The sequence below is a fragment of the Mesoplodon densirostris genome, chromosome 19 (assembly GCF_025265405.1).
Source record: "Mesoplodon densirostris isolate mMesDen1 chromosome 19, mMesDen1 primary haplotype, whole genome shotgun sequence".
Classification (NCBI taxonomy): domain Eukaryota; kingdom Metazoa; phylum Chordata; class Mammalia; order Artiodactyla; family Ziphiidae; genus Mesoplodon; species Mesoplodon densirostris.
Genome location: NC_082679.1, coordinates 2,448,118 through 2,461,809, shown reverse-complemented (window position 1 = coordinate 2,461,809; position 13,692 = coordinate 2,448,118). Strand labels below are relative to the sequence as shown.

The 13,692-nt window shown below is 41.1% G+C and overlaps 1 protein-coding gene across 5 annotated transcripts; it reads right to left on the bottom strand.

The window, feature by feature from the left end:
• Positions 1–361: 361 nt before the first annotated feature.
• Positions 362–7,814, bottom strand: ZIM2 (zinc finger imprinted 2). Of its 5 annotated transcripts, none has more exons than XM_060084353.1 (7): positions 7,711–7,814; positions 7,371–7,474; positions 6,686–6,733; positions 5,071–5,197; positions 4,783–4,875; positions 3,218–3,312; positions 362–2,076 (listed from the first exon to the last, which is right to left on the bottom strand). In XM_060084353.1, the coding sequence occupies exons 1-7, from the start codon at positions 7,769–7,771 to the stop codon at positions 2,065–2,067; spliced, it is 540 nt and encodes a 179-aa protein (XP_059940336.1). In that variant the 5' UTR covers positions 7,772–7,814; the 3' UTR covers positions 362–2,064. The 5 variants fall into 5 exon arrangements, with proteins under 5 accessions (XP_059940336.1, XP_059940337.1, XP_059940335.1 ...); XM_060084354.1 differs by having other exon boundaries at positions 362–1,719; XM_060084352.1 differs by having other exon boundaries at positions 362–556.
• Between the last annotated feature and the right edge of the window lie 5,878 nt (positions 7,815–13,692).

Below are 13,692 nucleotides of genomic sequence, written 5' to 3'. Positions count from 1 at the left end.
GTGCAAAAGAAGCGTTCAGAAAAGGATGAGAGGAGCCAACTTGAAAGGACTCCCAGTGGCCAGAGCTGGAACAATCTGAACAAAATAAATAATGGTAGTGTTGGATTACAGCCCACAGAATAAAATAAACATCCATGAATCCATACTGATATAAATAAATTACTGAATAAATAAATAGGGAGGACAATTCTTCCTCAGAGGAGAATTCTAATTACTAAATGTAGAAGGAATGAAGAAAATTGAAGATCACCATTACAATACTACACAGTAAAAATGGCTGTAGGTAACATCCACTTGCTAATTGCTAGAATTTAGTAGGTAAAAGTGTGAGGAGAAACTAGATACTTGCATGGTCTCAAAGTTTCTCCTGCAAGATATTTATTAATTACAAAAAGAAACAAATAAAGGTTAATTAACATCATCAACAATAAGACATATTGACATTATGTCCCTTTGCAGTAGTGGTGGCAGAATCGGAAACCAATTTATAGTGGGTTGGAGGGTGGACTGTAGTGAGAAAATAGGACCAGCCAGTGAGGACTGTTTCATCAAGAACCTGGGAAATGAAGAAAAGGGGCTGTGTAGCTCACACTCATTTGGCTGGTGTAGGTTCATGTTTGTTTTTACTTTCATGATTTTGGAGTCACACATCACAGATCAACCTCAAAAATGGCAGGATGAGAAAAAGCAGGGCAGTAAATAACAATAGCAGCAACCCATCCTTCCAGGCAAGGAGTCAAGTTCTGAGACACCAGGTCCAACTGGTTCTCATGTGTCTTTGTATCTGACCACCATCCAAGTCAGTGATGGAAAACTTTTACATTATAGCAATATGGTATAAAAGAAATTTTTAGTGCAATTCAGGGCTCATACTTTTCAAGAGTGAAGTATGCCCAGAAAAGAATTCGGATTTTAGGTGAAGCTGGTCGTGCTGATGATGCCAGTGCCCAAGAAAAGCAGAAATACTGTTTTCAAACAGGATTTTTTAAAAGGAAGGAGAGGGGAAAAAAAGAAAAATACAAAACCCCAAACCTTCAAACAACTACAGAAAACTACAAAAATTCTACTTAATTAGTAGCAGATTTACGATATCCAAGACCAATTATAAGAAAGTGGTTAGCAAAAATATCCTTCCTTGATCAGTGTCTCAAAAATTCATCTAATCCTAAATTGTAAGAGAAATGGCTATCAGAACTTCATCTTAAAAAAGCTTTCTGGGGGCTTCCCTGGTGGCACTGTGGTTGAGAGTCCACCTACTGATGTAGGGGACATGGGTTCGTGCCCTGATCCGGGAAGATCCCACATGCCACAGAGCGGCTAGGCCCGTGAGCCATGGCCGCTGAGCCTGCACGTCCGGAGCCTGTGCTCCGCAACGGGAGAGGCCACAACAGTGAGAGGCCCGTGTACTGTCAAAAAAAAAAAAAAAAGCTTTCTGAACCCCTTATACTACAAAAGTGTCCCCATCTGATTTAATGTGAAATAATGTTGGGATTACTAAAAAGGAAGACAGCTGCAGTCAGTATAGTACTGTACCTTTTCTTCAGAGGGGATATAGCAGGAATAAAACAAACCTGGGTTGAGCATCAAGATATAAAATAAATATCTCATGGAATCTCAAAAGCCAAACCTAACCAAACCACACTGGGGTTCAGTTCTTGCCCCATCACCTACAACCCAAGTCAAATCAAATGACAACTTGGAGTTTCGAGTTTGCTATACCTGTAAAAATGAAATAAATATCCTCATACTAGGTACAATGCAGCATTCCTTAAAAGATCAAATAATACATTTGGCAATGTTTTGTAAATCAACAAGTACCGTGTAAACCTATTACCAATTACTTCAGCTTTGTGGATGAATCAACATAGGTGCACCTCAAAAATCTTTTTACCATGCCCTCTGCTGACTCGTCCCACGTGGTAAAGATACTGTATGTAAACACTTCTGTAGAAAATTAGGCAACAGTGTTCATGTCTGGAGCCCAACTACCAGTCACAAGTTTTCTGTCAGGATGTCAAAATCAAGGTTCTCCATTCTATGGATAACACCGAAGGGCAAAATCTATTAGCTTCTTTCCTATGCAACAAAAATATTCTTTGTAAGGTTTTTTGCCTGGTTGACTGACACACGTGCCAACTCTCCCTTTGCAAAGATTGTTCTAACCCCTTGCAACCATTCTCTGTTTTCCGGCCACACCAAGATGAATTTTCAAGTTGTTAACAAGGTGTGAGGGCTGGTTGAAGACCTTCTCATATTCAGAGCACTCAAAGGGTCTCTCTCCAGGGGAAAGTCAAAAGTGTTGAGAATGTTCTGAGTCAAGGTTTTTCAACAGTAACTGCGCTCAACCGCGTTTCTCTTATTGAGAATGGAGTTGATAATGTTGAGTGAGGTAGGAGGGTAAGCTGAAACACTTCCCACACAGCCGACACTGGTAAGGCCTCTCTTGAGCATGAACCCTGTAGTGCTGAAGGAGATGTGAAGTCCGAATGAAGACTCTGCCACAGTCACAACACTGACAGGCTCTCTCTCCGACATGGTCATGTTTCCGCTGATACCGAATTAAATATGTCTTGTTTCGGGGCAACGCGGGTGGCCGGGCTTTTGCTGCCTCATGGGCTTGGAGATGTTGAAAAAGATGCACATCCTGGATAAAAGCTTTGCCACACTGGAAACATTCATAGTAGTCCTCCTGACTATGCATTCTTACGCAGCCGTTGATATGTGCATGCTGAGTCAAAGACTTTCCACCTTCATTGCATCCAGGGGACTTCTCACGTGAATGAGTCTTCTGATGTCTGGTGAGGTGTGGCATGAGGTAGAAGGTTTCTCCACACTGTTTGCATTCAAAGGGTTTCTTCCCTGTATGGATCTGCTCGTGTCTCTCACGGGCCAACTGGGTACTAAAGCTTCTTTCACAAAATTCACATCTGTTGTGTTTGTTCTCTTGGACAAAAGGCCTGCCGTCTACCGGCTGGGGACCGGTGCAAGTTCCATGAGGAGTGCGTTCCTGGGGATCCTTCCCTAGAAGACCCTCTGACTGTTTAGTAAGATCTAAGCGTCTCTCAAATCGATCGCTATCATGGCTTCTTTCCTGAGCAAGGGTCTTGGGGTCATTCATTTTTACTGGACTCAAAAGTTTCTCCTGGTTGACCTGGTGCAAACCCAATGGATCATCAGGAGAAGACTCTCCGACATAGACACACCAGAAGTTACCTACCTCCAAATCCTGTCTTCCTGCCCCTGAGGATGATTTTTCTATAGGCAGGCTTTGCTCTGGAGTTAGATCTTTGGTTTCAGGTTTTTTCTCCCAATCTAAAAGCAATGTAAAAGTTCCTCTACTATTTTTACTCAGAGAGACACATCATTATAGTAGAAACAGAAGAAAGAGACCAAACATAGCAAAACAGTTCTTAAAGAGGTTTGAGAGTTTTCTGGGAACCTAAGGGGAGAATGGGAGGATGGAAAGGACAGTAAGCAAGGAAGGGTGAGGACGAGGCAGAAAAGAGACCATCCAGGAGGACTGAACGTTGACAAAGATGCCAGAGACACAGACAGGAGAACAAGGAGGAAACCAGAGAAACAGCTGGGATTGGGGTTTGTCTGCATGCAGACCATGCTTGGCAAATTATTACTATTCCGAGCAACTAATAGCTGTGGTGATAAAGGGATTCCACTGTCAAGTAAATTTGGGAGATACCATAGGATGCAAGTCAAGCAGCTTTCAATCCTGTAGGACTCTTCAGAACCTTTAATCGGCATCTCAAATTCCAAAGAGGGGAAATATAGTATGCAGCATTTCTCTAACTGATCTTGTCATGGAACACTTTTTTTTTTTTTTTTTAAAGAACGCCTATTACCATGGTTCTACAGGACCACTAGGGAAACGCTGGAGTAAACAGGTCAACAACCTCTTGCTCAGAATAAAGCAAAAGGATTCTAACTCTTTTCTTGGCTCCCAATCTCTATTCTTACCCCATTCCCTTCAATTCACCATTTATTAAATGCCTATTTTGAGCAAAGCATTATCCAACCAGATGGTCATAATAAGTCTGTAAAACGGACCCCAATCAGGCTATAAATGACTACAGGAGAAGGGATAGGGATGGGGGTTGATTCCATTTAGGAACAGGAAAAACTCAACGGAGGGGATGGCATTAGGGCTCAGCAAGCAGTGAAGGGGGTGGCAAGCTTATAAAACATCCTGAGCAAAGACATTGAACTGTGAAAGTACACAGTCCTGGGGAGCCAGCAACACAGGTTTCTACTTGGAGTATCTGTGAGAGATGAGGCTGGGATGTGAATTTTAGGCCAGATTGGGACTGATTTAAATGTTTTGCTAAAAGTTTGGATTTTCTTTTGAGGGTGGTAAGAAGCTCGTCAAAAGTTTGTGCTTTATAAAGGCAACCCCCTGAGTGGGGCTGGAAAGAGGAGTGGTATCACACCAAGGTTTTTTGCTTATTTCAGTTAAAGAGGAAAGACCTCTGATTTCTAGCTGCCAGGAGAAAGGCATGAATGAATGCAGGAGTTGGAACACTAGAGAAAAGGGAAACTGGCCTCCCTGGAGCTGCACAGGAGAGGAACTCATGCTGCAGGAAGAGATGAGCTTCAGAGAGGAGATGAAAGAAGTACTGAGTGCACGTGATGTGGGGAAGCGGCAGGAACCCCTGAGGTGAGAGCACTTACCAACCTTCTCCCTGAGCTGAGAGGGCTTTGGGAATCAGCTCCCAGGCTCCTCCTGGCTGACCGGGGTTGCTTTCCCACGATTCCTGTCTCACTACTCACCTTGACGTATCATTGTACTGCTGTCTTCCTCCACTGCATGTGACTCCTCCGCTTCCAGCCCTGAGATAATGTCAGGTTTAGGGAACTGGTACCCTGTTGAAGAAGGAGACTCATAACTTGGGAGTTCTGTCCTGTACCCACAGGAACTCCCAGCCTGGGTTATAAAGACGGTGAGATAATAAGGAAAATGAAAATTTAAACAGAAGAAAAATAAAGCCTGTTTCCAATGATTTTGCCACTAGGGACATATGGCAATGTCTGGAGACAATTTTGGTCATCACAGCTTACCTAGGGAGACCAGGTTCCTATAATTTTCCAGCATCACTCCCTGGTAGAGTTTCCTCTGAGCAGCACTAAGGTAGGTTAATTCCTCCGGACTGAAGTCCACAGCCACATCCTTGAAAGTCACCAGCTCCTAAAATACCAGACACACTCCTAAATGATCGAAATCCAGAAATTATCCCAAGGAGGGGGAAAGGTGCCCGATGAGAGGGGACTGACCATGAAGCAGATGTTCAGACCAGCAGAAAGCTTCTAATCCAAGTGTTCTAATCCACTTAGATTATTTCTAGGGACTTAGAAAGATACCTTTCTTTGTGTTATAGTCTGAGAGAAGTGAGAACACTTCTGAGATAGTTCCTGCTGCTAATTTTGACAGATTTGGGTTGCGGGAGAAAAATCCTTTTAAGTCACTTTATAAAGAAAGAAAAATGCAAATAATTAAAAGCTGAGCAGTATATCTCAACCTCAGGAATCAGAGACAGTTGGGTTTAGGTTCTGGGTCTGGTTCTTTCTAACAAGCTTTATGAGAATGGATAGGTTAAGCCTCAGTGACTCATCCATAAAACACAAAGAGCTCATAAATATGAAGAGATATTCAATCTTATTAATAAATAAGAAAATACATTTCAAAATGACAAAGTATGATTTTATACCCATTCAACTGACAAAAATTAAGAAGTCTGGGGCTTCCCTGGTGGCTCAGTGGTTGGGAGTCCGCCTGCCGATGCAGGGGACACGGGTTCGTGCCCCGGTCCAGGAAGATCCCACGTGCCGCGGAGCGGCTGGGCCCATGGGCCATGGCCGCTGGGCCTGCGTGTCTGGAGCCTGTGTTCCGCAACGGGAGAGGCCACAGCAGTGAGAGGCCCGTGTACCGCAAATAAAAAAAAAAAAAAAAGAAGTCTGACAATACGAAATATTGTCTAAAATGTGGACCCTTGGGGCCTCTTATAAGATGCTAAGGGAAATGTAAATTAGTAAACCACTCTGGACTCAGAAATTCTGTTCCTAGGTATATTTGCTCGTGTACTTGGAGATAGATATGTTCATAACATGTCTTATAACATCCAAAATATGGAAAAGACCCAAACATTCATTTATAGTAGAAGAAATAATTATATTATGGTATAGTCATACCATGGAATAGTATTCCAGCAATACAACCTAATTAACTACAGTTACGTGCAACAATTTTGGTAACCAAAGGGCGAATTTTAAAAGCAGATATTAGAAGACTACATAAGACTATGATACCCATTTTACTAATACACATCTTTTGTGTTTTTACAGAAACATTACACAGATCCATGAACATATGACTTAAACTAGAGGGCATGTACTGGCTGCTCAGCTCCTATAGAGGGATTTATTTGGCTCACATGTGTTTTTTTAAATTCTTTCTTCAAAATTCATATTAGCTGCCGACACCAAAAAATTTGTATATTTCAAATTATGAACTGGATTTTTGGCTTCTCTTTAAAAAACATCAGAAGATCTGGGGATCTGGACCCACATTCTCACACGGTGCCGTCAGCTGAAGCCGAGTCATAGCAGCCCCTTAGATGGGGCAGGTGCCCCACTTGTCATAATCCACCCACTTACGTACGGTATTCGTTTATATTACCTCAGTAGTCCCTGTGGGCACCTTCACTTGGGATCCTTGACATGGACACTGTAAGGACAGAGGCCTACTCTCAGGAACAGATCATCTAGGACAGTGCTTCTCAACTCCCCCCCCCCATCTCTCCCTCAAGGAGCATTTTTAGACAATTTGTTTCCTAATCGTCACCCCCCCTCCCATGAATTATTTTCTGGTTCTAAAGGAAGTGCAGCATATTAATTTCTTCTAGGTTTCAAAATGTGATTTAACAAGAACGTTAAGGAGCAAATTTTTTAAAAAAACACCTCACAACAGTATCACGTCCCTGTAATAGCTGCCATTTATTTCATATATAAAAAGGAGCATAATAATAGTACAAACCACACGAGGGTGGTTTTGACTAAACCAAAAGTGGAGATAAAATGGAATACTAAACCATGAAAAATTAATTCAGAAGACAGGAAAAGAGGGACAATGTTAAAGATATAGTATGTGGGGTGGTGTTAAGTGTGACAGAGAAAAATAAAGCAGGGAAGGGGAATACGAAGAGTCAGAAGAACATTTTTTATACAAAAGCCAGGAAAAGGCTCAGTTAGGTAATGTTTATATAAAGACTTTGAGGAAATGAGGATGTGGTTTAATTAGACGGGGAACATCTGGAAATCAGCCCCCATATTGGAGAACTAAATCAGAAGAAAGCCCGACTCACCTGAGGTCTAGCAGATGGCATACCGTCAAACATCGTTGTGCCCTTCTTTTGTTGTTCTTCGGTGTTTCTCTTTTCTGCAAGGACAGAGTCCCAAGCAGGGAAACCTAGAAGGGAGCAGAAATGACCATGGAATTGAGTCCAGTCTGGCAGCACCCACAGGCACAGAGAGTAGCCTGCCACCCACACGCCACCCTGTCCTGCCACAGGAGGGAGCAGCAGTCCTGGACTTCCTATGACAAGAGAAAGACCACAGAAATCTTTTCTCAGCTCAATATGGCAAGTTCCAGAAAAGAGTTCTGGTTATCTCCCACCTCTAAACTCTTCCATTGCTTCTCAGTACCTTCCAAATAAAGCAGAAGTTCCTCTTTATTTATATCAGTGGTGCTAGCCTCACCGTCCATTCAGTCACCAGGGAACCTCAGTTTCCCAGTTGTAACATGAAAATGATAAGACCTCTACTTCTAAGGGCTCCTGTAAGGATTAAACATTATATATGTAAAGCATACAGCATGCATTTTTTAAAAATGGCAACTCTTATTACTAAGCTTTCCCTACATCTTTTTCACTCACTGATCTAGAATACAACCACCACCTTCCCTATAGAAAGTTGAACCTTGAAGGCCTTCCTTGCCTGCAGTCTCTTTCTAAGTGTACCTTTCACTAATCTGTAATTTCTTTCTCATATCCTAGAGAGCTCTTTCCTTTCCCCTGAATTCCAGCTGCATCAAAGGCTGTGCCTTTGGCCAAGTTTAAAACCAACGTGGGACAATATCCCCCATGTCCACTGGAGGCAGTGTAACACCATGACTAAGTGCACAGACGCTGGTGCCAGCCAGCCTCCCAGCTGAATCCTGACTGCCAATTACTAACCGTGGGACCAGGGGCCAGTCATTCAACGTTTTTGTGCCTGTCTCCTCATTTATGGAAGGAGGGTAATACCTATTTCAAGGGCTATTAAGAGAAGTAAATAAATATTATAAAATACCTAGAATGTAGTACATTTTAAGTGTCCAACATGTTCACTATTAACATCTTCAAAATTCTTTTAAGGAATGCAGGTGCACAGGACTGATCAGAATCCTTAATTCATGATACATCAGTATTCAGCCATGCATGACCCTCATGTTTTGTTTTGTTTTTTTTTTTGCGGTATGCAGGCCTCTCACTGTTGTGGCCTCTCCCGTTGCGGAGCACAGGCTCCGGACGCGCAGGCTCAGCGGCCATGGCTCATGGGCCCAGCCGCTCCGCGGCATGTGGGATCTTCCCGGACCGGGGCACGAACCCATGTCTCCTGCATCGGCAGGTGGACTCTCAACCACTGCACCACCAGGGAAGCCCGACCCTCATGTTTATTTCAAATTTATTTGTTTATACTTTTAAATGTAATTAACCCATCCCACTGGTCCACACCCAAGTCTTGTTCCCTTGCCTTTCTCTCCTTGTCTCTCTCTATATACACCCAAACAATACTTTGCTTTTAGTATCAATTTTATTCAAAGGACTATTAGGAGTGAACAGCTTTCTTCTCTCATTATTGAAATGCCCTTAGTTCCAATCTAGTAACTTGAGTTTCTAAGAGACAAGTCAAATTTTAACAGAAGTTAAATTTCCAGGCCTCATATCTCCCAAATTTTATGCCCTCTTTTTTTTTTTTTGGGCTGTGTGGTCTTTTGTGTTGATATTAAAGTTCAGGCTTAATAAGAAATGTGCAGGGGAGGGAGAACAAAGCTGGAGGAAAGGGGTACTTCTAGAGAAATAATAAATAAGCAAAAGCCAAACCCCTAATTTCTTCCATTGCACACAAGATTAGGCAGACTGGATTATAAAATTCATTTGTTCAGTCATTTAACACATCTTTATTAAGCTCCCTATTACATGCCTGGCATACAGCAAATGTTCAATAAATGCAAACAGCCAGTTGCTTCTTTCCTCTCCCTGTGTTTGCCACCACGTTTCCTGCTTCCTTGCTGCTCTTGGGCTGTTTTGACCTCACCCACGTCTGAACCTCCTCTGGCAGAGTATTCAGAAACTGCTCCAGCACCAGTTGCTCCATCATCTGCTCCTTGGTGTGGGTCTCTGGCTGCAGCCATTGACAGCAGAGCTCCTGGATTTGGCTCACAGCTTGGTGAGGCCCAGTCACTGACAGGTATTGAAAATGCCTAAACTTTTGGTGAGAAACTTTCAGAGCCCCTGGGTTTCTTATGCAGATGGTTTCTGGATTTTTTTCTTGATCACGTAGATGAATGAGCTGGGGATTCCTCAAGATATCCAAAACCTCTGTCATGTGCAGCATCTTTACAGCTTGGCCCTTCAAAGGATGGAAATACTCTAAAAGGCAGGCTGCTTCAGAATACACTGCTGTGGAAGATGGTGCGCAGAGTTGTACCAGATGAAGAAAGGATTCAGAAACCTCAGGATTGCAGAAATTACACAGAGAGACTCACAAATGGCTTCCACAGTTAGGACTGGACAGCAGAGGTTATGTGAAGCAAAGGAAGTTAGCTTTTTCCACACAAATGTCTAAAGGAACATTCACATAGATTTGCACATCTACAGACAGGATGCTGCCTAAGCCACAGTACCAGGTCTAGAAGATTCACAGGTGCAGGCTAGAAAAATTTCAGAAATGGCAGTGAAGGGAAAAGAGGCTTGAACCCCAAACCACAATGAGCTGAACTAACTGATGACTCACAGAAGAATGTCACTTTAAAAAGTGAATTTAAATGAGTTAATACAGAATGAGGAAAGATCCTTACAAAACATACGTCCTACAAAGAACTGGATTCATATGCAAAATATATAAAGAAATCATACAGATCAGTAAGAAAAAGGCAAACAAAACAAGAGCAAAAAGGTTAAAAGATCTGACCAGGTACTGCACAAAAGAAGACAGCTAAATGGCCATCAATATACGAAACAGGGCTCAACTTCATTAGTTATCAGAGAAACCTGAATTAAAACCACAATGAGATATCACTACACACCCTCTAAAATGTTCAAAGTGAAAAAATCAGATGATAGTTAAGTGTCTGAGAGGAGACGGAACCACAGTAGAATGGTATATTCATAACAGTAGAATTCCAAACAGGATTGAGAATATGGATGCATCTTGCTGTTGAGTAAAAGAAACCAGGCTCAAAAAAAGGTCCACATTATGAGTCCATTTGTACACAGGTCAAGAACAAGCAATACAAGTCCAAAGTGTTAGAAGTCAGAATGGTGGTAACAGTTGGGACTGAGATTCGGGGGGCAGTGGTAATGACTGGGAGGGGACAACATAAGACGTTTCCAGAAAGCTGGTAATGGTCTATTTTCTTAATCCACGAGCTCATGACATGGACACAGTGTATTCGTTTTGTGAAAACTGAGCTATATACTAATGGTTTGTGCCTTTTTCTGTATTATATTTGACTAAAAATTTTTTAGCTGTGTTATAGTCGTGGGGAAATATCTAGGTTGTAATATTAAGTGAAAAAGCAGGAAACAAACTTGAATATAGAATGTATACTCAACCATATAAAGCACAGGGGAAAAAAACTGGAAAGTAAACCAAAATACCGCACCAAGGGGGTTATCTATGAGCAGTGAGACTACAAATTATTTTTACTGGTGATTTTATACTTTCTCCTTCAAAACTACTTCCTAATTTCAAATGTCCTACAATGAACCTTCTATCTTCTATGATCAGGAAAATAAAAAATACTTTTCTTCTATAAAATTTGCACTCTGTGAAATCATGAACAAAATTGCCACTTGGGGGAAACATTTCCTTTTTTCTTTTCTCCTCTCCACTAAAAAACATGTACCTGTGATTTATACGACAAGCAGTTTTTCCGTTTGAAGGCATTTTTGTTTTTCATTATTATAAATCATAATGCGTGAACACCACTGAAACTAAGTATTTGTCCACATCTCTGATATTTCCCTTCTAGGACAGATTCCTAAAAGCGAAATTACCTGGACAAAGGGTATGAACTTTTAAAAAAGTTCTTAACACAATCTGCCAAATTTTCCTCCCAAAGGCTTCCACCAATTTCTTCTTCCAATCTCAATATATAAGATTACATACCCAACTTGCATGTCAATAGGCCAGCTTCATGGGCATGTAACCAGTGCAGTCACAGAGCCTCAGAAGGGCTCAAGCTTAATTTAATGCCCTCTTGTTGCTGTCTTGAGACTTCCCATATTTTAAACAAGGGGCCCCACTTTTTCATTTTGCACTCCACCCTGCAAATTATGTAACTAGTTCTGCCAGCCAAGAACATTATCACTTCTCAAAATCTGTTGCCAATAAGACAAATGAAAGATATATTTTATTCTTTAATTTTGCATTTCCTTTGACTAATAATAGAGCTTACTACTTTTTTCAGATTTATTGGCCAATTATACATTGCTCCTATCCTTTGCCCTTTTTCCACCAGGGTGTTCCTATTGCTGATTGGTAAAGGCTCCATATAAATAAAGGATATTCACTCTTTGACCTATTTGCTTAAAAAAAAAATTCCAACCATGCCACACTTTCTCTTTAGTCTTCATAGAATTTTAATATTTCAAAGTCCAATTTATCACTACCCATTCAGAGATCAGTTAAATATTTAAATATATTTTCTTATTTCTTTATTTAAACATTTCATTTTAATTCTTTAGCTGGAATTTAGTCTGGGATAAGGTATGAGAAGAGTATAATTTTTTCTAAAAACTTTCCCACCTACCATCAACTATTAAATTTGCTATCGCTTCCTTCTTGGGATGTATGAGGCTCCCCTGAATTGAATTTCTAGGTCTGCAGCCTCCAGGGAAGGATCCTGAGAAAGGAGTAGTGGAAATGACTGTGAAATCCTGCCAGCCTGCCTCCCAAGACTAGCCAGGTCCAAAGCTAGAGCAGAGAGTCACAATCCTTTCTCCTGGCCCAAAGAGGGAAAGCAAGACCTTGAACAGTCAAGGCCCTTCAGGCCACAGGTACTGAAAAGAAGCTCATGGTTCTGTCTTCTCAGAGGGCACCCACAGCATCCCTCCTTTTCTCTCTTTTACATAAATTCTTGATTCTGCTTCCCTTAAATATTTATCTTTTGGAGCTCAGTCTTATCCTAAGCCTACATCCCTTATCATCCAACTTTTAACCACATACCTCAGTAGTTCTTGGCACATTGTTTTTCTTCCTAACATTTTTTTACTCAAACTTTATTTTTTAACTCCTGATACCACTAAAACCATCTGGGCAAAAGGCTCTCTGATGTCAACCAATTAATGACTTTGTTCGGTGCTTTGTAATGCTCACTGGTCTGCTCAGGTTTTCTATTTCTTGAATCCAATTTTTAAAAAAATACTTTTCCAGGAAAATCATCCATTTGCTTGAAGTTGAAATATATTAACACATGATTGAGAATTTGAAATCTACTAAGTACACAACTTTATCCTGTCTCTAATCAATGTTGCTTTATTCCTAGTTTGTCTTTTTTGTTAATTACTGCTATTGTTTTTTTCATTATTGTCACTCATCCCAAGTACCAGCTGCTACTTCCAATGCCATTATTTTTGTTTTCTCATGTATTAGTTTCACTTATCTTTATTATTTTCTTACTCCTGGTTCCTTTAGAGTTTTATCAGTTTGTTTGTGGGACTTTGGGAATCTCCTGAAACAAATGCCTAATTTATTTCATTCTTTCTTGACTATTGAAAGCTGTTAATTTTGGTTATATATCAAAATTTAGGGATGTCACCACTTGTGTTTCGATTATTTTAAAAATAATTCATAATTGCACTTCTGATTTCTCCATTCACCAAAAAGTTCCTTAGAAGAATAATTTCGTTTCCACTTTAAACATTCATTATTAAATATTTACTTGACATACGGGAAGTAAATGGTTTCTTTATTTTGGAACATTAGCCATGTACACAAAATGATGTGGAAACGTGGGTAATTAGTAGCATCTTTCTAAATTTAGCTTTTCTCGGGACTTCCCTGGTGGTGCAGTGGTTAAGAATCCACCTGACAATGCAAGGGACATGGATTCCAGCCCTGGTCCGTTGCGGAGCAACTAAGCCTGTGCGCCACAACTACTGAGGCTGCGCTCCAGAGCCAACGAGCCACAACTGCTGAGCCTATGTGCCACAACTACTGAAGCCCGCGCACCTAGAGCCCATGCTCCGCAACGAGAAGCCACCGCAATGAAAAGGCCGCACACCGCAACCAAGAGTAGCCCCTGCTCGCCACAACTAGAGAAAGCCCACGTGCAGCAACAAAGACCCAACGCAGCCAAAAATTAACTAATTAATTAATAAAAATAAATAAATAAATTTAGCTTCTCTCATCTGTGAAAAT